At 41.5% G+C, this 24,635-nt stretch overlaps 1 protein-coding gene across 1 annotated transcript in view; it reads left to right on the top strand.

Moving 5' to 3' along the window:
- The first annotated feature begins 638 nt into the window (after nt 1-638).
- slc44a5b (solute carrier family 44 member 5b) overlaps nt 639-24,635 on the top strand; it is a 31,730-nt gene continuing 7,733 nt past the window's right edge. Inside the window, exons 1-8 of the mRNA XM_070831836.1 lie at nt 639-822; nt 14,026-14,074; nt 18,366-18,439; nt 20,668-20,752; nt 21,074-21,158; nt 21,293-21,406; nt 22,390-22,450; nt 22,553-22,676. Coding sequence (XP_070687937.1) covers nt 786-822; nt 14,026-14,074; nt 18,366-18,439; nt 20,668-20,752; nt 21,074-21,158; nt 21,293-21,406; nt 22,390-22,450; nt 22,553-22,676 — 629 coding nt within the window. The 5' untranslated portion in view covers nt 639-785. The remainder of the gene's footprint in view (nt 823-14,025; nt 14,075-18,365; nt 18,440-20,667; nt 20,753-21,073; nt 21,159-21,292; nt 21,407-22,389; nt 22,451-22,552; nt 22,677-24,635) is intronic.

The following is a 24,635-nucleotide window of genomic DNA, read 5'->3' as shown; positions in this document are numbered from 1 at the left end:
TCTACTAAATGTTTGTACTCAAGACATGCAATTTGGACTTGGGTCACAGATGAGATCACTGTAGACCCTGATTAAAGTTACTGGACAGAACCTTAAAGAGGAGATACTGCATGAAAGTTTACACTAATGAGACATCACTGACTTCACCTAAGCTTTATGTCTTGAAAGACACATATGCACCCCAGTGAGCAGCACAGACAGATACAGACTCGAGGGGGAGGAGAGAAAAATATCTGCAATATCACAGAAAACCCAGCTGAGGTCAGTGTTTCTCCACCGGACGCCTCAGTATGGACTGAGATGCCACTGCCACCTAAAAATAATACCTGCATTATAGTTTGTATTATTAATCAACCAGAAAGACCAACTTGGAAACCACCATCCTTCTTACATGCACATGCAGTGCGTGCACTGTCCAATCTGTTCTCTTGCATTGCTGATATAAATTCTACACATATTCTAGTCAGCTGAGAAAGTGCACAAAGGCTTTAGATCTCGTTCAAACAAAGGGAAACAGGACACTGGGCAGCAGCAGCAGCAGCCTCGGTGCGCTGCGGCCCCTTTAAGACGGTTTTGGAATAATTAATGACGTCGCGCTGTAAACACGACTGACGCTCAGCTGCGTGGCCGAAGCATCCTCCAAGAGCCCGAGACCTCTCCAGGTTCCTGTGTTTATTTCACGACGGGACCGCCGAAAGGCACCAAAACTACCGCGCTTCACCTCGACTCTCATATGCGGTCTCCAAAACCAAGACGACGGTGCTGCATCTATCCTACCAAGTGCCATGGCTAGAAAGACGGTCATCCCCTCCTCTTACTATGGTGAGTCGGTTTCGTCTTTGTTGTGAACGCCAAGATATTTTTCCTCTGGACTGTGTAACGTTATGACAAGGGGATTTAACGCTGTCTTCCTCAGCCTGGGTGGTGTTTGACCCCTCTTGGTGATTTTCGGGGATGTTAGCTAGCTGCTAACTCTTTACAGGCTATTTAACGGCTCACATCAAATACGCAGTAACGGTAAAATAACGTTGTAAATGGTTGCTACGTTCGAACGAGGAGCCTAACGTCTTTTTTTTCCGCGTGTTCCTTAAACCTGCCTCCAGTCCAAGCCTTACCTGGTTAACTCCACCGTTCTAGCAGACTATTAATGTATGCCTTGTATTGTTTACCTGGTGCAAAACTCCTCACAATACGAGACTGCTGACAGCAACGACTCTCATCACTTTGCGCCTCCACTTGTCACTCTTTCCTCTGTAAATGTCTCATATAACGGTGTGACAGCAGAGTAGCATCTTCATTACAGCTGCAGCGAACAACCATCATCGATTAATCAGCCGATGAATGGAGTCATCCACTGGTATTGCCATAAACAGTCAGAACATAGTGGGGAAACGTGCCAAAAATCACTGGCGTTATTTTCATAGCCAAAGATCATTAGCTGAAGCCCGAGATGACTGCTCTGTTTTGTTCAGTCCAAACACCCATAACGTTTGATACTCAGTTTAAGATAATAATAATAAAAAAAAAAGCAGTAACGCCAACCCTTAAAATTAAAGATCCTGGACTGACGAAATATTTGACTTTTGCTTGAAAGAATTCAAGGATTAGTAATTGATTACCAATATAATCCCTCAATTGGTTTACATTGTCAGTAGGCTATTTATGGTTGACATCCAACTGGCAGTAATGGTAGAATAACATTGGAATAACTTATCCTAAAGCATTTTGGTTACATGCCTCATGAATCGTCCAGTCATTACCTGGTTAACTCCTGCCATATTGACTAATGGTTTATACCATGTTTTGTTTACATGGTGTAGAAGTAGCTTTCTTCCTCCATTTGTCACTTTGTTGCAAACGCAGAGATAGTTTTCCTCCCTAACCAGTGTCATGTGTCAGTTGGCTATTTAAAGGTTCACGTCAATTATCATTCCTCGCCTTGTATTGTTTACATGTGTGGAAAAGTGCTCTTAAGTCTTATCTCCACCTTCCTCCTCCTCCTCTCGCCCACATTGAGGATAATTACAACACTGTGCGGTCCAGGTAGCGCAGTTAGTAAGGAAGGTTCAAAGCAAGGTCCCTTGTTAACAGTTTTGATAACAAAGGATTTATTCATGCGTATGGATGTATTTAATTCGTGGGCAGATTTTTCGTCCATTAGCCTGCCTTGGTAATCACATTGTTTATCAGAGCAATATAATCCTTTATCACCACCAGATGCCACACAGTCTCTCCTCTGAAACAAAGAGTCCTTTACTCTGGTGCTTTTTACCATACTGCTGGCTTTTTGAGATTTGATACCAGTCTTAATATGTCCACAGCTAAAAATATTTCCGTACATTTTTGGTAATCTCCCAGTTAATCATTGAAAAATACGTATTTATTGCTTCTTTCACAATTTTATTGTTGCCGTAAGTGTACAGCTGCTCTCAGACTACAAGGTTATCATTGGAAACAAGCTTGTCATTTAAAACCCAGACTGTCATCTGCCACATGGATGGCACAACTAATGGTTCCTTTTAATGACACATTACAGAAATATTATCAAAAAATAAGCTCCAGGGAAAATAAAATGTCATTTCAGATTTTATTTTATGTTTTTATGTGGGTGTCAAGGAGAAAGTTCAGTCACATCTGCACTTCTCATATTCACAAAGGTAGAACAAAAAAAAAAAAACAGCTAATCAAACCCCAGCAATAATACAGAACTGTATATGATTAGTCATCTTTTCATGTCATGATTGTCAGTGTCAGCAGAGTCTTCCAAATCATTATCAGTTACAAATGCATCATATCGTCCATCTCTGTCCACGTTGTTTAAACCAATTGTGCCTAAGATGACTCTAAAGCCGGGCTCGATCCTTAGATACAGTAGCTGTACAGTTTCAGGGCTACACAGGCATTGTCACGACTGCTGCTGACGGCTTTCGATGGGAAAAGCTACTGTGTTTTCTTGTCCTTTCCCCACATGCTGACCCCGTGAGTTCCTCAGACCTCATGACTACAGCACTCTGCCAATCACGACTACAACCTGTCAGCTGTAGTTGATTTTCACTGCTCTCCGCAGACATGCAGCTCAACCATCGGGGCCTTCGAACCCTATCACTCCCTGTTCAAAAGTTCAAGCTGGTGATTTACAGTCTACTGTAAACCTGATGTTAGAGATTACGTGTGAAGTATAATGAGAAAACAGCATAGTGCAAGCGAAACATAATGTAGAGCATGTATAATATTATTATCATTATTATGATTATTGTATGGATTGTTCACATAGACACAGTGAAAATGTGTCATTACAGAGGCTAGTTTATACATAGAATTGTATTGTCTTCTGTTGCTTCAACTCAAGCTTTACTCTCCAGAGAATTACATAGAATATAGTGCGACAGTTTAATTAAGGAACATAATTTTTGCCCTAACAGCATCCAACGTCCTAGCTAGTGGAGCATGGGATGGAGTTATGGTGCCCGCCTATGTTTAGGTCAGCTGCTTTATGTTATTGGCTCCCTGGTGCTTTCGTTCCATTAGCTAGCTTGGCAAAAGAGCAATTCAGAGTATTTGGGCATCTCACAAATGAGCAGGGGACAATGAGACAAATTTCACATCAGCATACTCTCCCCTGCAACTAATGTTTCACATGCTGCATTTGTTTAGATGTGGAGAGCATAGTAGAGAAAATGGTTCTTATCCATAAAGTGGATGATTCAGACCAGCATATTATTTCCTGCTCAGCTAGTTTGATGACCTTTTAAAAAAGGTCATCAAAAACATTGCAGTGCCACACTACAGTGCCACTTATGTCACATATGAAGAAACAGACATCGCAGTGACTCGATGAACAATAGCCACTAGGCTATTTTTACAGTTTTCGCTTTTGTTTGTCATACATTTCTGAGAAATACAGGAAATCACTGACTGAAGCAGAGGTAAATAAGACAGGATGTGGGACTGTCATGATGCCATTACACTACAACACTGAATTATCACCTAGCCTTACTATAAAGTTGAATTTCTATTTTAATGAACATAAATTGCATGTGCCCCCATAAAAAGCAGCAAAAAAACACTTGAGAAAGCACAAGTGAGCTATGTAATAGCAGCTGGTTGAACTCCCTGCCATCCCATCATTTACATTCAGCAATTCTCCGTTTGCTCAACTTCCCAGATTCAAGTGTACTCTTCAAGGCTTGTATATTATATAAATTTTTTCTAGCTATGTAACAAGTACTGTGTGGACTCACACTGCATTGCTGTAATGTTCAGTCAGTCAGAAAAGTAGAAAATGGCTCATAATCATTCTACGACAGGTTTGTAAGTAAGAATTTAGATATGAGTTCAATTCACCACAGAAAGTGTTGAGTCGGGCACAGTGTTAATTAACAAATTTCTCGCATGGGCAGCTTCCCTAAACGCTGCATTTTTATACTGAGTCAATGCAGAGTCTTGACAGAAAGCTGAGAGCTTTGGTTTAGAATCAAACATTCACAGCCTTTTTCTGTGAAATCACAGTCAGAGACGGTCGTGGCTCAAATGGCCCATTTTGCACCCAAGACTTGGTGCTATTAGGGCTCTTTTAAGCGTCACTGTACTTGGCAAATACATGTTTCAGTGTGATGACCAATGCTCACTCAGCCGTGCTTCTGCACATTTTATTAGTCTTCTGCTCATTATTTTTAAAAAGGTTATGGTCTTTCGCCACTAATTTCACGTGCCTTTTCTCTAGGGGTAGCTGTGTTAGCTGTGTGCCTGTAAGTTTGAAGTATATTATTCACACTAATGATAGGGTGTGTCAGTAAACAATTTCAGAGATTTTCCTTCTGCACCGCGGCAAGCACTGGATGGTTATTTGTTCTAGTCTGTGAAAATAGGACATTTAGCTGTGAAGAAGCTTTCTACGCGACAGCAAGGAGACTTTAAATTTCCAATTTGCACTACAAATATAGTCAGCGTTTGCTTGTGACTAGAAGGGTAAGTGACACTGACAGCGATTTATGAGACACAACCCAAAGATACACCGGAAAATGAGCGAGAGATAGACTCACGTTCATGCTAGACACGTAGGTTTTGAGGCTCGGTGCACAGTGAGACTTGAAATTACTTTTGATGGGTCTAATGTGCTAAACGATGCAGCTAGCTTTATCGAAACAAATTAAGCATTATTCCAAGAGCAAAAGAGACATGGTGTTCTGATGTTGTAAACAGGCTGTTTTTGTACAGGTGAGGTACTTTCATTACACCTTGTAGGTTCACTGAGACATATCAGGGTTTTTGTGGCTTTGACACTGATCTGAGTTCGATATGTACAGACTGTTTAAAGGCAGAGGTGAAGAGGATTCTCTATTGGAGAACACACACAGTGAAGTGATATTAACATTGACCAAATCAAGACATTGGACCTTCCCTTTGGGTGTAGAATGAATTGCACTCCTAGCTAAAGGAGAATATCGCTTGGTTTATGGATTCCAATGTGTATAACTAGTGCTATAATGGCATTAAATCACATGACTACATCTACATTTGTTACTACTTTTAGCAACCAAAGAATCAAGATTCAAAGTCTGCAATGTACCATGACACTAACATAAAGCCACTTCATTGACAGTCGGAGAGGGACTGACTTCTAAGTGTGTTAGAAGTGTTTCTTCCCCATGACCTTCAGCTGTTGAGTAGCACACTGTTCAGAGACTATACAACTGATCTGGGAAAAAAACAGAGTTTTGGTAGTGAACACCATGAAATGTGTAATAGCAAATTGTCAGGCTTTCTAACATTAGGAATCTGGGCCCAGTTGCGTCCTGCCTAACTCAAAATGTATTAATCTTTGATATGTAGAACGAGATGAGGATTCAGCATTAACATAAACAACAACAAAAAAATCCCCATCGTAATTACTCACTTAGTCCATTACAGAGTCCTAAAAATCTTATTTTCCTAAATATGCAGATAAGTCTGCCTACAGGCCAGGATTATTTGCAGTAACCGGCTTTTAGTGCAGATTAACTTCTACATAGTTTTGTGATACTAATCACACACAAGGCAGTCTGCCTTATTCTATCTCAGTTTTTCAGGCCACCAGCACTAATACCTAAACCATACCTGCCTAAGAGGAAGCTCTGTAGGAAATAAGTGGAAAATACTGAATATGAGGATGAAGGGTATTGTTTGTGTCTGTGTATAAGTGTGTTTATTCACCTTGATGTGAATATTTGGTATTTGGACATGAAGACGTGGCCTGTCCTCTTATGTTTAAATCTTTATAAATCCAGGCCAAAGCCAGCTGAGCCTGTCACTGATCTACAGTAGCAGTAGCGATTCATGTTTCATAGAAGCACAGTGCTGCTACTGACATGCCTGGAGGCTCCCACAGAAGTAACCAAGGTCACAAAGCCCCTGCCACAACACTGCTACTTCTCCACACGAAGCGGCGGGCTAGCTGTCATTGTCTGACACTTTCAGATGCTAACTCCCCTCTTGGGGGTCGAATCCCAACCCGGATCCCACTATTCTCGACATTTGAGGGGATGTCAGCTAGCAGTGTGTCTTTGCCTCCCTCTCAAAATATGCACACTGAACACTGGTCACTCACAGATGAGAGTTAGCCCAGTGGGCTACCAAACCAGATATCCCAAAAGATGCCAAGTACTTGGTCCTCGACCATCTGCTAATAGTTGAGAAGATTCCAGGGGACTCTGCTAAGTAAACCTAAACCAGAGATCTGGATGTTGTTGTCTTGTCTCAATAAGGAGACAAGCACTTTAAAGTCTGCACTGTTCTCCGGAGAGGGAAAATAAGAGCAAGATAGGGAAGATGGATACAGATGGACGATAGTGGAAAGGCAGAGAAAACGAGAGCTACGGCACTACATGGAGAGAGTTTGTGTGCATTGTCTCTCGACATTTTTAATATTATGAAGAAGTGGAGCCATCTGGAGCTTTTTAGCTGCTTTGATTCTTTCAGAGACCAACTCCAAATCTCTCCCTTTTCCTTTTCTGGGGAGTGTGGGAGACTTGTGTGATCATGTTGCTCTTCCCAATTGTGAATGTGTGCATGATTTTTTGTGTGTGTGTGTTTGTGAGTTAGGGTTAGTGGGATGTGAGAGTGTTGCCTGACACAAGTGAAATCTTGCCAGTAAATTTCTGCCCCCCATGTCGGTTCCTCTCAGTTTGTCTGTTTTTCTGTCTCAACTCTGAAACCTTGACAATGAATCTCTGCCCTACAGGTTTGCTCACAACCACCTCCTAGTTTCATATCCTATCACGGATTCACTGACCTTTTATCTTTAGCCGTGAATCCACCCAGGCAGTTTTGTTTTTAGTGTGCCATGTGCCCAACACTAATGTTGTACGAGAAATATGAACACTGCTAATTCTTAAACACAGACTAGAGGAAAACGCAAAGCCCCAAAGCCATGTTACTGATGCTGCTTTCCTCTATGGATTGTCAGAAGCTAGTGCTTTCATCAAATATGAATGAACAAACTGTATACAGCATTCAGACAGTGCCTACCCCGCTGAGCAGCATCATTATGCTGAATTTTTAACATTTCTATTTTATCTTTTTAGTTTATTTGTAGCTGGATCTAAGCCCAACATAGCTCTGACAGAAGTGCAACCTCATAGCACTTCAGCCTCTCCAGGTCTTGGAAATGTTTATGAATCAGCAGAGTGAAAACAAAAAAAAAAAGTCCTTTCCCAGTGGCCTCTCTGACCCAACCCATGTAGAGCACCTGCAGTGTTCGAGCTGTTTGCCTGACCATGGTATGAAAGAGGCCTGTGTTGGACAGTGGAGCCTGGGGACACTGGTGCCTGTGTCCGCCCGCGTTGATGTGTCTGTGTACTGGATGTGTTTAGGGAGACGAGCTGAGAAACACAGGAAAGGGGGGCAGTGGAAACATGATAGAGAAAGTGAAGAAAGTTTTACTCTTGGTGGACTGAATGATTAATATTTCAGCCCATTTTATACTTGACAATTATGTGCTCTTTGTACTTCAATTCCTTGACTTGAACTTACAGGCTGATGCCATTTCATTTGCTGTTTATCTTTGCTCTCGCATTAGCAAAGCTCACAGTATCTGCAGTGATATTTGCCACATAAATGTGTATGTGTCTCAGTAAATGTGCACATAATCCCTGAGCACTCTAACCTTGTAATAAAGTGAACCGCAGGAGATAACTGCGCAATTTAGTCTCCTCCCAAATTGTGAAATACAAAGCGATGGACTGACTGCTTCTGTGACTTTCCCCTGAAGGTTTATCACACCAGGCCGGGTTGTTACATCTGGCTCTCTTCCAGCACAGGCACTCTGAAGTTGATTCTCAGCAGTCAATCTCAGCACATACTTCAGAATCTGTGTGACAGGAGCTACCGACTTCAAATTGAGGCATTGTCACAGTGCCGTTCAATCTTTCGAGGGCTTTTATTAAACCTCTATTGGTGGAAGGATTTTTAGCACATTTTTTTATGTGTCACAGACGTATTTTATGATGTTAGGTCCTCACCACTGTAAATTGATCCATAGATCTTGTTGCTATGGCAGACTAGCAGCAAATGCAAATGAGATTGGGTAGCAAAGATTACTGCCAAAGCTTTTGTCTGATCCTGATGTGTAATTCCTCACCCCGTCCAGCCTCATTGCCTCAGAGCCTTTGATTACCACCATGATTGTTGTGTTATGCATAAATCTTTCCATCACAGCAGGACACGGTGGCGTTATCCAACACTATGTCAATAGAGGACACTAGCAGTTAGTGGAGCTAACAGTGACTCTAGCTGTCCCAGTGTAGCATGCCTGCCAGGCTTTTTCCGAATGTTGTTGACAACAGACCCTCATTCAGTCCGACTACAGCAGCAGCACACATCCAGTCCACCAGCCTCATCTCCTGCACTGGCAGACTGCAGTGCAGTCTAAACAGCCGTCATGTAATGCAGAGTCTGCTGGTGTCCAGGCATCACTGATGATTTTCACCACTCTCTTTTAACCCTTCACTGAAATCTGTTCGGTGGGACAGAGGAAAGCACAACAGCCTGGTGGAAGTAGTCGAGCTGATGTAGTGAGTAAGAAGAGCAGCTAAAGCTAAATTTAGCTTAGCTGAATAAGCACACGCTCTGTCACCTGAACGTTATTGTGTTAGATCGAAGGGGTTTGTAACCCTCCAGAATATTTTAGTAGGCTGTGCACTATAGTACAAAATATTTTTGCTATTGTAAAGTACATTTGCGTTTGTTTTTGAGATCCCTCTGTCATATTGTATTGACAGTTTTGTATTCTCGGTTTTGATCAACATAATGACTGCCCTCATTCTTTGGCAGTTGGCGTGGGACCTCGCTGCCAGCTGGTCCTCTTGCAGGACATACTGGCAGGCTCTACAACTCATAACAGTAGGCTGATCAAGAAACCACTGACATGACTCTGGAAAAAAAAAAGCTCTGCTCCCTGACACTCGCTGCACCACAATCTGTCCTCTCACCACTGCCTCTCCTTGATCTCACTGTGATTCAGCTTGCCCTCACCATATGGACTAACCTGTTTTTATCACAATCGCTCCGGCACAGGAAGATAACTGAAAGGATTGTTAATATCCGTATAAATTCCATTTGCACTGGGGCCAGTCTGGTAGCTAGCTATGGGTCTCTCTTACCCCCAGCAGCTGTACCCCTAATTAGCTCTGATGTGAGTTAATGTGATGCAGCCTGCTGGCCATGTGGGTGCAGCAACAACCACTGGGATATAAAAGCAACTGAAGGTACAATGCAGGACTAGTTCACTCTGTCGGTACATGGTGCACAGTTGCTGACATTCAAAGACCCAAATAAAAAGTTGAGTGCTACAAAATGTAAGCTGACCCTGGTTCCTGGTATTTGACTCGCTTCAGATGCCCTGTGGTGATAGTTCAGTTAGAAGTGTGATTCATACTCCTATATTGTATGAAACTGAAAAGAAAAAACAAAAACACCTCATCAGTCATGAATGTCTCAAGCTGTGTCATTATACGGCATGACAGGATATTTGTGTGTATGTTTTTGAGCTCTGTTCTCAATATTGTATGCCTCTTATGTTAAATACAGAGTAGTATGACAGTGCACTGCAGATGCTGCAGTGAGCACCTGGTGTGGTGACATTGTGTCCTTGGCTGCGGAATTCACGCACTTAACCCAGAACATATCCCATTTTTAGACCTTAAACACAACTCAAATGAGTGGAGGGCCAACAGATGGCTTTAAAATAGGGGTTTATAACAGCAAAGAAGAATAGACATGAAGCCTCTCATATCAAATATCTTCATAGAAAGATTATCGGCTCGCACTGCTTTGATGGCAAAGAGGGTAAATGGTCGGAATCACACCTACAGTGCATTCAAGGAATGTCCTCATGATTAAGTAGTTCCACATCCCCCCATACAGTCATGAGACCAGCCAGTGTTTAAGAGCTTAACTGTAACCTTTGAAATATACAATTCTACGTCTGCCACACCTCCTGCCCCTCTCAAATATACACTTTGTAAAAACGAACCAAAACAGAAAATGTGACAGCGCTATCTCGCCTAGGTTCATATATTTCTGGTCCAGTGCATTTCTTACTGCTGACTGTGCATATTAATGACACCTGGGTTGTTGGTGAGCGAAACTGTTGCTCTGACGTTGTTTTACTGTTGGCCCAGAGGTTTGGCATCTATGTCCTTCAGACTACCAATGCTATGGAAATGTGTGTAACATCTTGGCTTATCTTCATGCAGAAATACTGGCTTTAGAAACCTTTTTTTGCTCCAGCATGAAGGAATTCCACCATGGCCAGACTATTGTCAATTGTTGTAACTCACTTGCTCATCCAGGGACGTGTAGCTGGCGGTTTGTGAGGAGCAGCTGCCAGGCTTTACTCTGCTCAGTCAGTTATGTATGTAGGCAGGGTTTTTTATTTTTGTTTTTTGCATAAGGCGTTGTATTACTGGGTTTATCGTATAGCATCTGTGTGCTGTTGCAATTGTGTCCAGTTCAGGCACTATAGACTTAAGATCTCCAAATGCCATGTTTTTTTTGTCTGATCAACAACTGAAAGTTGTTTTAGACTTGTTTTTTTTTCTCAGAGTGCAGCTCATTACTTCGTTTCAGGTAATATTTTGGTTGAGCACAATTTTTTTTTTTCACACCAGCTTCAGTTCTCACACTGCACACAGACGGACATCACTTTCTGTTCACCATGTCATTGGTGTAATACCAAACACTAAGGGCTGGGTGGCACAGTGAATGTTTAAAATATGTGGGATAAAGTTAGTATAGATACAAAATAAGTTAAGATAAACTGCACTGTTGATATTGCAGTATTTTTTTTGCATTTACTGTACTTGGTCATTTACCGACCTTTATGCTCAGATGAAGGAAAGCCAGTACAGTTTGGTACAAACACATCACATTAAATTCACCATTCAGCAGAAATATCCTGGTTTATTACATCAGATAAAAAAATGCTTTTTCTGCACTAAAATAGTGATTTTTTTTTTCTTGAACATGACCAGCACTGACATTACAGTTAACTGTTGCCGTACTGAACTGTAACACTGTTTACTTTTTCAGTTTTAGCATAGACAAGAGCATGTCAGCAAAACTAGAGATATTGAACAAACCAAAGTCAAGTATGTAATATGACTTTTGCCTTGTCGCTGTTGGCTTTGCATGAGAGAGAAAGACAGGTGATGAGGTGTGTTTGATTTGATTTTCAATCCTTGCCACAGTATTGATAGCTAACGAACATGAATATGTCCAGCTAGTTTGTTATTCTGTGTACAATATGGATGGACTGGATTAGATTTGATTATTAAGACTCCTTTCGGGGAGTCGTGTAGAGCTACCACACATAGAAATGCATTTGTGAGACCGCCCACTGGTATCTTTACAACACAGAGAGCTACTCTACAGTGATCAGCTCCACAATAAGCTACTGTGGCCATGTTCATTGTAATGGAAGACTAAGACGCCCAGTGCAACATTATGGCTTTTTAATGGGTTTTTAATAGTTTTTGGGTGACTTTGGAGCTCTGTGGGATGAAGGCATAAGCTAAATCAGATACAGACAATACAGCTGTAGCCGCTAGTATTGGCATGTTTTTTTAAATGAAACACAATTTCTTGTGAAATTTCAATTGTGCAATGAAAACATCTTGGTATCCATAAATATATTTCCCTGGTTTGCAGAGGATCAAAACAAAAAAAGCTGGAAAATACTGAATCCTAGCTTATTCCACACAGAAATCCAAAAATGGCAGAGACAATATTCTTGCCACTTTTATGATGTTCAAAGAAGTAATTGGATTTCAAGCAGGTGATTCACTTTGAACGGACTTGTGGTGAGTCACAGATGCCCGCAATCAAATAGTCCCTCATCCAGCCAGTTTAAATGGAGCAAAGTGCTCATTCTGCTGTTTTGCTTTGCACACGGAGCATGGTGAAAAGAAAAGAAAAAAAACACAGGATTGTCTGAGGAGGTCAGGTAGAAGATCGTAGCCAAGCATGGAGGCCGCAAGTCCATCTCCAGAGACTCAATGCTCTTGATGTTCTTCAGTGTCACAAAGATCATCAGAGGTCACGGGTCTTCAGCAGGACAGTGACCCCAAACACACGTCAAAAAGCACCCAGTAATGGTTCAAAAGAAAACATTGGACTTTTTTAAAGTGGCCAGAAATGAGTCCAGATATAAATCCCATCTGTAGCGAGGCCTGAAAATAGCAGTTGGAAGAAGGCATCCTTCAAGGTCTGAAGCAATTTGCAGAAGAACAGTGGGTCGACCTGCCAGTGGAGAGGTGCAGGAATCTCATTGAAGTTTGGAGGACAACAGTTGACAACAGTAATTTTCTCCATAAACTGTCCTACCCAGCTTTAAATCCAGGGTGTCAATAATTTTGTCTGTGCCATTTTTGTTTATTTTATGATTTTAAACGGCTATGTGAATCAAAAACAGAGTTTCTGTATAATTAGCAGTGAAATAAAGAATTGTAGAGACCAAATACTTTGTCAATTTCAACATATTTTAGACACAATTGTGAGTTTTGATGCCAGTATTTTTGGCCTCAACTGTACTTTTTATTAGGATAAATTTGCTGTTGGTTTTGGCTCTTTCATTGGATTTGCTGATTAAAAATAAAACGTGTTTTGTACTTGTTAAATTCAGGGCAGGCCAACCAGATTTACATGTACGTAGTACGGTGCACAAATTCCTCACACTTTTAGAAACGAGGCTGGCTTGTACGTCTCTCGACAGGATCAGTTTGGGAAATGGGCAGATGGGAGATAGGCTCTCTCATGCTGCCCCTAAATCTGCCCCAGCTGCTTGGAGATATTACACTCTATGTGTGATGATTAATAGGTCCTCAGGAACACGTCATACTTAGTTTCAACTGGGGTAGAGACTACAGGGCACCAAAGAAGCAGTTGATGATGAATGCAAATATGTGCACTCCCTCACACATACGAGTGCACACAGTTGGAGTTGGCCCCTTGGGTGACTGATGGAGCTCACTACCGTGTTTCAGTATTTACTGTGCTGGGTCAAATGGGAAATCCTTTCTGTGACCCAGATAAGCTGTTTGCCTTAAGAGTCGCTAAAATGATTGATTATATTTCTGTGTTAGCTACATTGTTTTGGCCTTCACTGCTTTAGCCTGGTAAGATCATTCCTCTTCATCCCAGTGCTGTAGGAGACCTGCACTGTGAAATGACCTAGTTAGTTTTTCCTGGCCAGTTGAACAGCACAGCAGGTTAATTTGTGACACTTTACTAGTGTAACACATGGTGCCAATGTCTCTTATAGTCTGTTGTATGTTATTCTTCATGTCTCATCTGTGTTTCTCTATGCTGTCATTACACTCTCCAATAAGACAGAAGCATCATTAAAACAATCTGTTATCTTTTTTAGTCTGTGAACCAGATATTAGTCAGTACGGTTTTGTTCTGTAAATGCACACTGTCAGTGAATTTTATTCTTGTATTGACTATTCTCTTGTTGACTAATTTTACCATACTGTGCTTGTTTTATAGGTGAGCCACGCAAGTTTGACCCAAACTTCAAAGGACCTGTTCATAACAGGTACTACATACACTCAACATCACTACTCTTTGCTACAGTTATTGCATCTAACGATGTAACATTATGTGGAGAAACTACAATTTACTGAACTAAATTTAGTTTAACTTAAAAAGTATCCAAATGAAGGCAGAAATCTCCTTAATCACATCTTAAAACTTGAAATGTAAACTGCACGGACACCCAAATACCACTAGAACTTTGTAAGAAAATGTTTTTTTTTATGTATTTGTTTTTGTTTTGTTTTTTTAGTGATTTGGGCGAACTGACCCTTTAGCTACTAGTCACTGTCTTCCAACACCTGATTTGCACAGATGTATTGATTTTGCCCATTGTATAATCTTTTTGGCGCACACCGCTGTCCGGGTGCTGATAGATTGATCATTTGTCATGCTGCGTTAATAAAGATCGAGGCCGAGTGCTGGCAGCTCTCTCCACTCCACCACACAGATCAATGGCCATAAGTCAAGCTGGTGGCTGGAGTTAGCCCAATGACACACACTATTAACCAGACAGATACGCCCAAAACAGATGTAGTCCACACATCACCTGGGCTATTCCAGGGAGATAGTGAAGTGTCTCCTGTTTTTCAACCAGCAGCACAGTTGCACTTCTCCTGATGAACTGCAGTCTGAGATCTGCCTCCTGAGAACTACAATGCTATACACATCACAAATAGTTGTTGTTTGCATTAGTATGATTTGAAATATGCGTGACAAAATATGCTTTAAAAAGCAGCATGTTTTATGTTTTAGTTTGGTTTAATCAGTCATCTTACAAAAGGGTTTTAAACCTAGTCAAACGCTGATTAATATTTGATGTCATAATTGGACTATGCCATAATTTCTCTATGATATATTAAAAATAGATCACAAAAAGATGTCATATTCAAATCCTTGTGAAATTTTCAACTTTTATGTAAATTGGGGGACTCAAGAACGAGGTCATGTGCCAGAAAAATTGATGCAGAAGACCGTGTAAAAGATTATGGTGCTTAACGGATGCGATTCTCAGAAACACAGAAGTATAAACTTATGATTACATGGAATTTTTAAAATGAAGTCTACATTTTAAGACTCCTGGCTTTCTTTAGCACAATGAAGAGCAGGATTTTGCAATAAAGCAAAACCCCTTGAGGGTGCTTTTTTTTTTGATGATTTAGTCATTTTCTGAGGTAATGTAGGCTCTTACCTCTTTTATGTTCGATGTCAGTTTGGCAGGCTGCTGTGAAGGCATGTTTCAGTCCTCCTGTGTCTCTTTATCCCACCCTCTCCAGCCCATTTCACTGCTACAGCTGGGTGAAGGCACCAAGGATACTTTGATGTTTCTGTGGCTCAGAGGCTTTTCTTAATGAGAACTGGGAGAGAACCGACTCTATGGTCGTCTTGTTTTCATGCAAGCTCAATGCCTAAATGAAGTAGCCATATCTGTGGTTATTGAGCAGTCCTCTAAAGGCCAGATAGAAGCAGACATGGCGTAGTGTTAATTCAGACTGACTCCAGCCATAAACAATAAAATACGCAGATATAATCTGTCAAAAGTACACACAGATGAGCCGCAACTGCACAACCGAATAGTAATGTAATAATGCCTTTTAGAGTGTCCTGTCAGAGTAGGATCCATTATAAATGTGCACTCACAAACAAATGTAACCACTCTCTGCCGTCACAGCATGTATGACAACTTACCTAAAGGATTTTGTGTTTGTCAGAAAAGCTGCTCACTTGTACCAATGTCCCTCCCTGCTCTCTTGACCATGAGAAATATCCCTTTTGTGTGCAAATCTGGCCCTCCAAATATCCCTTTCTGTTGATGTCTGTTACAAAGCAGAGACAGGCTGGCAGATTCACACCACAATGGCACCCATGCTATTCTGTGGCACTGCTGCCATCTGTGTCACCTTGGCTCCCGCAGAATATCAGCCCTGCAAATTTAAAACTGTCACAAAAGTTTCTTATTACAGAGCTTCCAGTGTATTTTTTTTTTTTTCTTTCAAGGCAACACTGCCTGCCAGTACAGTACGCCAGCAGGACAAATGCTTTGGTCCCTGTGAAAGTATGTGACACCTGAAGAGATCTGAAGTTTGGGAGTGAGGCCAGGTTGGGGTCCAAATAGATTTGCAGTTTGAATATATTTTGAATTTGATTTGCAGTCCATGTGGCCCGCTGTGCTGAGATAAGAGAACGGAGCAGAATTGTTTCCACTCTCTTCACTTTGTCAGCTTCCCTTCAGCAGTCACCTTTGCGTGCTTCAGAGGTGGCTTTGTGTTAGCACTGTGGTGCTGTGTTTGCACTTTGTCTTAATAATGCAGTTGGGTCCATATGAGGGAGAGGGAAACAAGACAGAACTACAGTAACAGTCACATACAGTGGAGGGGAAGCAAGGTCGACCTCAGACTTCCACCCCTCGCATCTCCCCCTTTAATCACCTATGATGTGTGGCTGAGTGATAGCTAGCTTATCTACCAGCTAAAGGATGGGGAGGGATTCAAAGACAAGGAATGCAGCCATCGCCATGGCAACCCAGGCAGCTCTTCCCTTTGTTCCTTTTTGAATTAAATTAAATGGTACTCCCTTGTCTCCCTTTTTTAATAATATGCACAATATGAGCAACAGCTTTGCAGGTAGTGTGGCAGGTTGTCTTTATACTCTTCATATTCCATGGCAGCATAAAACTGGGGCTGTCTTCACCAGGCAGAGCTGTGCCCACTTCGGCTGCTTTTGTTACTCTATTATAATCCAAAAAATAATTACTGTGCTTTACCCCTTGATATGTCACACAAGTCCCTAAGCCTTATTTCACGTGACAAATTACTGCTCTGTTAGTCTTTTGTCATCCAGTGTCATCTATTGGAGGTTTTGGATGATGTTGGGGTGTTTGCCTGAAGACACTGAGCAGATGGTCTATGGGTCAATAATCATCAGCTCCAAATGTGCTGCACAGGTTATGAGTGGAGATATCACATTTTGAATTTGGAGGTATCTAAAATCTTAATGTGATTCAGATAGGAGTGGTGATAATGGAGTCCTCTCACTCCGAAATGAGAAACAAGGAGTATTAGCAGCCCTGCTGGGACAGAAAAGATTCCCAATCCTCTACAGTATATTGCAAACCAATCTACCAGAGCAGCCTGTTAACATAGATTGCGAGCTTTACTGCAGTTATTAATGCAGGACTGTAAAAAGTAGCTCTTAATTGCGCTTGCAAACGGTCCAGCATAATTTGCAAGGCAAGCTTATAACGCTGGCTCTAAATGTAAGAGCATGCAGTTGAAATAGTTATGTTTCATTCTTGTTTGTGTCTCAGTGTAAATAAATAAATGGCTATTTAAGCTGTTCTGTCCCTCTTTCTATGGGCTGATATCCTCTGTGCACATCTCTAGTCTCACTCGTGTCAGCGAGTTAATCATGCAACAGTGTTTGGAGGCTCCTGTATAGAACCATGAAACCATGCTGCATACAAAACGAAGACACTCCACTCCTCTAAGAACTACACAGAGAAAACACTGTCACATCGCTGAGCTCGGGCCTCCTTTTGACACTGACTTTGCTCCCGTGGATGAAAGAGGAGAACGTTTGAAAGCTGGGGGAGATGAGGGTCTCAAGTCAATTTGTGTGGCGTATGGTGTTGGGGGTGGGGGGCTACATGTGTCCCTTGCTTGGTACTACCAGGCACAGCAGATGAACTTGGCTTTATTCAAGGCTGGACTCAGAACTCATAGTCTGAATAGTTTTGAAAGAGGGCTAAGAAGGGGCTGGTTTGACAGCTTCACTCAGGACGGAAAGGAGGAAAAGAGAGCTTGTTACGGGAGACAGACAGCGAGAAGAAAGACTCAGAGAGAGAGAGAGACTGAGATGCTGCTTTAAACAAGCCGACTGAGGCTGCTGTGGAGAGAGAGGCAGTCTTCAAATAGCTGCGTCTGTGCCTTTGGGACAGTTAATTCAGGGGGGGATTCAGGGTCTCATTAGAAAGTCAGTAGAGCTCTACCACAGTTTCTCTCTGGTATACAGATGACACCTTGTCATGCCTGGTAGCAAGCACTACGCCCAGATATAGAGCTCAAGCTCAGTTGCAGCAGCGGCTATATGTCATGACTACCAACAATGAAATGGTTTAACACACGCTACACATTCTTTTCTCTCCTTGAGATGAGGCAAACCAATCTACCAGAGCAGCCTGAGTTTTCTCATGACACTGGGCAAAGGCATTTAACAGGCAGCCATTCATAAATAAACTTATTTTCCTGCTGTAATCTTGGTTTCCCGTGTCACACATCTCCTGTTTGTTTTCCCAGGAGCTGCACTGATGTGGTTTGCTGCGTTATCTTCATCCTTGTCATCCTCGGCTACATTGCTCTGGGTACCGTGGGTGAGTCTGACACATGCGGTGCACGTGTGCTGCTGATTACGTCACACAAAGTTTCATAATGGTGTGCATCCACACTCACACAAACATGAACACGCACAACAGTGGTGATATGTTCTGGTCTGGAAGTGTGAATTGGTCACTTATCCTTTTCTGCCAGGTGATACGAAGCAAAATGTCAGGCTGGGCTGAATGGAACGGTGCAAAGTGTCTGACCATAGGAAGATGGACAACACATATCCACGTACTCCCACTCTACAGACATGAGGCCAAAATATTACATACGATACATTTTGGAGCTGCAGTATCGAGGTCCCGCCCATACACCCACCTGACTCGGTAGAGGGTTAGGATTAGCTGTCAGTCATGGCGACCTTTTTTTTTTGTAGCTTCAAATTACAAATTATTATTGGTGTAATACGAGCTACCTAAAATGACAGAAGCTTTCTTTGGGAAAAGTATTTGTTTTGACATGTGCATAGATTTTCTTTTTTAGTGTCCCATGTCCCATCCACTCACACAGAGAGTGCGGTGTTCATGGCCTGTACTGTGGCCAGTCACCAGGGGGCGATCGAGATGTTTTGGGATTCACTTTTGGGTAGTTGTCCAACCTTTATGTGTCTGACTGTGAGTTTTTGTCTGGCAACAATTTGACAAAATCTGAATTCACCACAAACAAAATTGACTTGCACCTCTTCACAGAATGACACTGACACTTAAGGCGAAAACAAGCTGTTTTTTTTATTTTATTTATTCATTTTTTGTTTGACTTATTCATAATTTCATGATGGTTTATTCAACAAAATGTCCGATTGTTAAAAGTGTGGGGGAGCTGAGAAATGCAGCTCCTCCAGAGAATGAGCTATTCTTTCAATAAGTGGGAGTTTCTCCACCCCATGCAGCCTGTATTGCTCAATCTGTGTGATTCTTGACTGGAGGTGATAGTGATAGTAAATGTGTTTTGGTGTCTCTGATGAGTTTGGATGACCACTGATTCCCTCTGGCTCTCAGTTCATTCAAATTTCCTTGAATCCACTGAGTTCATTCGAGTGTGACAGAGAGTCCACTTTGTCGGCAACTGACTGAGGCCATGCAGTCTCAGTCAGTTGTGAATCTCCTCATCCGCCCTCTTTTTCTTTCTATCTTCCCCTTCACCCTTTATTTGTCTCCCCCCTTCCTTCAAGTTTGCATTATACCCCCCCTTTTTCTCCTTTTTGACACTTTTCTTTACCTTCTCTCATATAAAAACATATCCCGTTTTATCCAGCACATCTGACCGCTCATGTCTTCTCTCCCTCTTTCACTCACATGTATGGTGTACCTCACAAATTGGGGGAAATGAAATCCCAATGCTGTCAGCAAAGTGCCGTCCTTTGCCAGCTCATTGTCAGTGGAGTCACATCTCAATCTGGGCATGGGAAGGACTTACTGTTCACCAATAACTTAGAAAGAGCAAGAGCCATGACAATGGATATGACTTCAAATAGACGCTGACATGTCTGCAGACACCTGAAGATCTTAGTGTTCTCTCTGCATATTCTTTTAGTTTCATCATTCGTGTTCTGTCAAAGACTTGTAGACTGCCTTTGTTGTGCTGTCTCCCGTTCATCACAATCCTTCATTGACTTGGCAAGGTGAAAGGCTATAACATTGTGCTGCTCAGGTTGGGTAGACAAATGAAACTAAATTAAGTAAATTGAATTTCAGTGTTACTGCTACTCTCGTCTAGAGAAACAGAGAAAAACAAATTAAACTGGATTGATTTTTTGTTTGTTAGTTCGGTTGTTTATGTGTGTAGAAGTTTCATCTTGATTAATATGCATACATGCAATCCTCCAAAAAAAGTTCTATTGTTATCTTGTTAATTGTGTTTTTTTATCCTTGGCTAGCAGACAGAGAGACACACATGGCCTTGGCCTGATGCATTCATGCAGCCGAGGAATCCTATTGATTTTATACTGAAGCCTCTTTCATCCAGCTGCACTTAAATAATAATGCAATGCTTCTCCTTAGGTAGCTGATGATTTTCTCTTTTACATAAAAACTAGAGAAGCTCTCTGATTTACACACTCCAAGGTTGATTGCATGCGTCATTTAGGACCACAGAGAGTCTGGAAAGAAGTGTGATGTGTTGAACCTCGGCGGTAATGCTGTCAGTTTCAGGAGTACGTGTCTAACACGTGTTACAATCCATGCAGTTCGAGCTAAAAGCTGCTGTGGTATGTTTTCAGCCTGGATCCATGGCGACCCCAGGAAGGTTGTCTATCCAACCGACAGCCACGGTCAATTCTGTGGCCACCAGAACACCCCCCATGCGTGAGTGGAAGAATATCTTTCTTTAAGTATTAAACACTGGAATAATTATGTTCCTCAATTTGTCTGTTAGCTTTCCATTGTTATCTGTACACTCACAAAAGGCTTCGGCCACAATACATGGAGATGGTTTGTGATTAATTATGGCAAGGCTTATTGCATAGTGCACTTTCTCCCTATCTGTCTGACTGTGTGTGTAGTATGTGTGTGTGTGTGCTTAAATGCCTGCTGATAAAGCATTGCACAGTAATGGACTGATTTCATACCCTTTTTGAATTCTTTTAATGGGACACCTCACATTGTCTTCATCGTTTGTCTCCACAGAAACAAAGCCATATTATTCTACTTCAACATGTTGAAATGTGCCAATCCTGCAGTTTTAATTAACCTCCAGTGCCCTACAACCCAGGTAAGAGACTGAATGGAGCCCCTTCTAGCTGCACATTTTTGCACTGCTGTATGTTCCTCTCCAACTTGTCCTCCACGCTTGATTATGCAAGATTGATGGGCTCTCTCATTAAGAGGATGTGTTGCCTCCTGCAGCTCTGTGTCTCCAAGTGCCCTGACAGATTTGCCACTCTCCTGGATGCGTGGAATACAAAAAACTGGGAATATTACAGGCAATTCTGCAAGCCGGGCTTCGAGATTGGCAGTAAGGTGAGAGACAGTGGTTAGAGGTTTTGTCTTTTTGCAAACTAGATGAAAGCATATTTATCGAACCCCATGCCTTGTCTAGATGGAGTCTGACCTCACTATTGTTTTGGAAACCAGGTCATGTGTTTTGCTACTAAGTTCCAGTTTGTTGCATCCTTCGGGCAGATACTGTGCATGTGCTTGTAAACCCCTTAGAATTTATTCTGGCAAAAAGAGCAGCAATGGGAAGCAAAACACAAGAGTTTAGACCTTCATCTTGTAGACACACTTTTTGATCAAATATTATTTTTCAAGTTTGACCAGTTTTACCTTTACGGTCATTATAATGAAGCGCTCATGTGAGACAGGCAGAAGTGAGCTGGCAGCCACTGATGCACATCCCAGCCCTGTTCTGTCGGCTGGCAGCAATTCAGTAACAGTGACGTTAGCATGATGGTGTTTAAGAACCAGAGTGTGAGGTGGTGTGTGGGAGCACCTAACAGCTCAGTCATACTGTTTGAACTGAATCATTGATTTCCCTTCCCACCACATCTCAAGTATGACAGTGTTACATCAGACAACAGGCAGTCCAACTCTGTCACATCTAACCTCTTGGTCTTGTTCAGGAATATTATAACACTTTAAACACTAGAATTAAACGTTGAAGGAACTAATTTTATTTTTGTAAATCACACTGATGTTATTCATGTGACTGATGGTTAGTGTTTGGTTCACTAGAAGTGTGAATTTATGTTTGTTTTTTTTATATGCGAAATCCATAATGTATAGTGTTTAATAAGTAAAAAAATGAAGTGCCCTGACTTTTGAAATTTGAAAAAAAAAATATATTGTTTTCCTTTACATGAATTGCAGCAGAGATCCAGTGATTGAAAGGCCCCGCACTCCATGTCGCACTATGAAAAATACATTGTTCAATGAATAGTTAGTGATAAATCTCTTTTTTTCCCCAATTTTTTTCATCATCGTCTCCTTTATTCCCCTCTCAGTCAGTCACAGAAGTCATACGAGACGAGGACTGCCCATCGATGATCGTGCCAAGCAGACCTTGTAAGTGAATCTGAATAACTGTAAGAACAGTAACACACATCTGCTTGTTATTTGTTTGCCAAGCCACTAACTACAAAAAAAATGGTCAACAATGTGATTCAGTCCTTCAGCGGTGCTTCCCGGATTTCATTACAAGAAATGGAATTTTAACTGTAGCCAATGAGACCCTCTTCAAAGACGGTGACAACAACAAGAGATCTGTCAGCGACCTCAAAGATGCAGCCAAGTAAGATCTGCCTTCTTGCAACATCACCCTTTATCCTTGATGTTCAACCAGCTCAGTGCAGCAGATAGAGAAGTCACATACGTTAGACTGAAAACTGGCATTCTTGCTGTAGTAAAAGAAGGTGCATGAATAATTTGCCCTGTAACATGAAGTGTTTTCAAACTGTTATACTGTCAATAGGGCTGCCACCTCTGCACCCAGAGAGTTCTGGACAGATATTACAGGGTAGGACAAAGTGGGCGTGTCGCTGGCGTTGCCCAGGAATGTGTCCAACCACATTCAAAGTCATGTGCATGTTTTTTGCATGAAAATGCAGCTTAACCGCAAGTTCAGTCGTAGAACTTCAGGGGTGCCTACAAGCCTACAACAGCTGCTTTGTAAATCTACCCCATCAACATGTAAATTGGCTGAGATAGCAAACATTGGATGAGCAAAGAAATCATGTATTAAAGACAGTGAGCTGATAATGTGAACATACATGATTTTCTGTTTGCTGTAAACGACTTTTGTTTGCCCTGAATTTCATGAAAAATAAAATGTGCTTAAATGCTTTTCTTTTTGTAGCCAAGTAACCGCCATGCAGCAAGGAGTGGAAAGGTCTCACAAGTGATTTATTTCACCCCTTTAACTTGCCTTTGCTGTAGCCAGTAGCTTTGAGTAGACTAACCCCCCCACTCGTGCTCTTCATCATGAAGAATCTGTTCCTGCATCCCACCACCTGCAACGGTAGACAGGAATTAAGACAGATTAATATAACTGTGGCATATATCAACCTCAGTACATCTAACTCATCTAATTGACTGTGAGTGTCTGTGAACAGTGTGTCCATTAAGATAGAGAGTGATGTGTTGCCCCCTGGTGGTCATTAGGTTTGCCTCCTTAATCCAGATATGAACACAATTTGTGTAACGGTGCTGGATATGATCCAAACTCTTTGCCTTTGGACAGGGTTTCACTGACCTTTAGCAAGCTGAATTAGAGCTCTCCATTAAAAGGTTGTTTTCAGAAGCTCTTTCTGTGTTCTGTTTGTCCCACAGCAGTGTTCCCTTGTCTTCTGTCTGTACAGAAGACTCGTAGGTCAGTTTGTCTGCAGTCAATCTTTGCAGTCATGACTTTGCAGGCAAGTGGAGCTTTTGCTTGCCTGGGCCTCACTTTAATATTTAATTTACCCCATGCAAGTGTTAAAAGTCATTACGCGTCAAAGTCTATTTTTTGATTTTTATCACTAGCGATCTTTTATGTTGATGGAATTCGGCAAGAAATATGTTTTGATTTTATGCTGAATAATTTGTCTTTGGTTGAGATTTTGTCTTTGCCAACCACCAGGGAAAGGGTAAGTTATTATTTATAGATAGACTTCTAGACATATAGATATAGATTTATAGATATACAGTAGATAGACCTAAAACACAGTTTTGAATAAAGAGGAATTTGGGGGAATAACAGATCAAAAACCAATGCAATTAATATTGCATCTGTTCAAATGCTTAACATATGAGCATTTTAAGCATTTTTTTTTCTTTTCACTGGTTATCAAACACTGGTTACTGCACTGTGAACAGCAGTCAATGGGCTCTTGATCTGACACAGCCATTAATATGTGCTATTCCACTTGGTGCTACTCTGTATCACAATCAGTAACACGCTGCTATACCATTTATTTACCTCCTTTATGAAGGAACTATTCCTCAATAGCGCTTCAGTAACACTAATGCTGTTTTGTGGCTCTTTGATATAAGACTTGCAGTATTTTTTCCAGCCCCCTTCTAACTCAATAAGTGGGTCTTATAGCTGAGAATATCAAAAGCATTTTGAAACTCTATTCATCTTTTGTTTGACGGTGAGAACAAATAGCAAATAGAGGGTCAAAATGCTTTTGAGAAGGCCTAGTAAGTAAACTATTACAAGCAATAACGCAAAGCTGCTGTAGTCTCCCTCTGTGTCTTTATTAAATCCCCT

This window comes from Pempheris klunzingeri, chromosome 6 (assembly GCF_042242105.1).
Source record: "Pempheris klunzingeri isolate RE-2024b chromosome 6, fPemKlu1.hap1, whole genome shotgun sequence".
Taxonomy (NCBI): Eukaryota; Metazoa; Chordata; class Actinopteri; order Acropomatiformes; family Pempheridae; genus Pempheris; species Pempheris klunzingeri.
The sequence above is the reverse complement of the archived record's forward strand: the minus strand, read 5'-3'. Positions and strand labels throughout refer to the sequence as shown.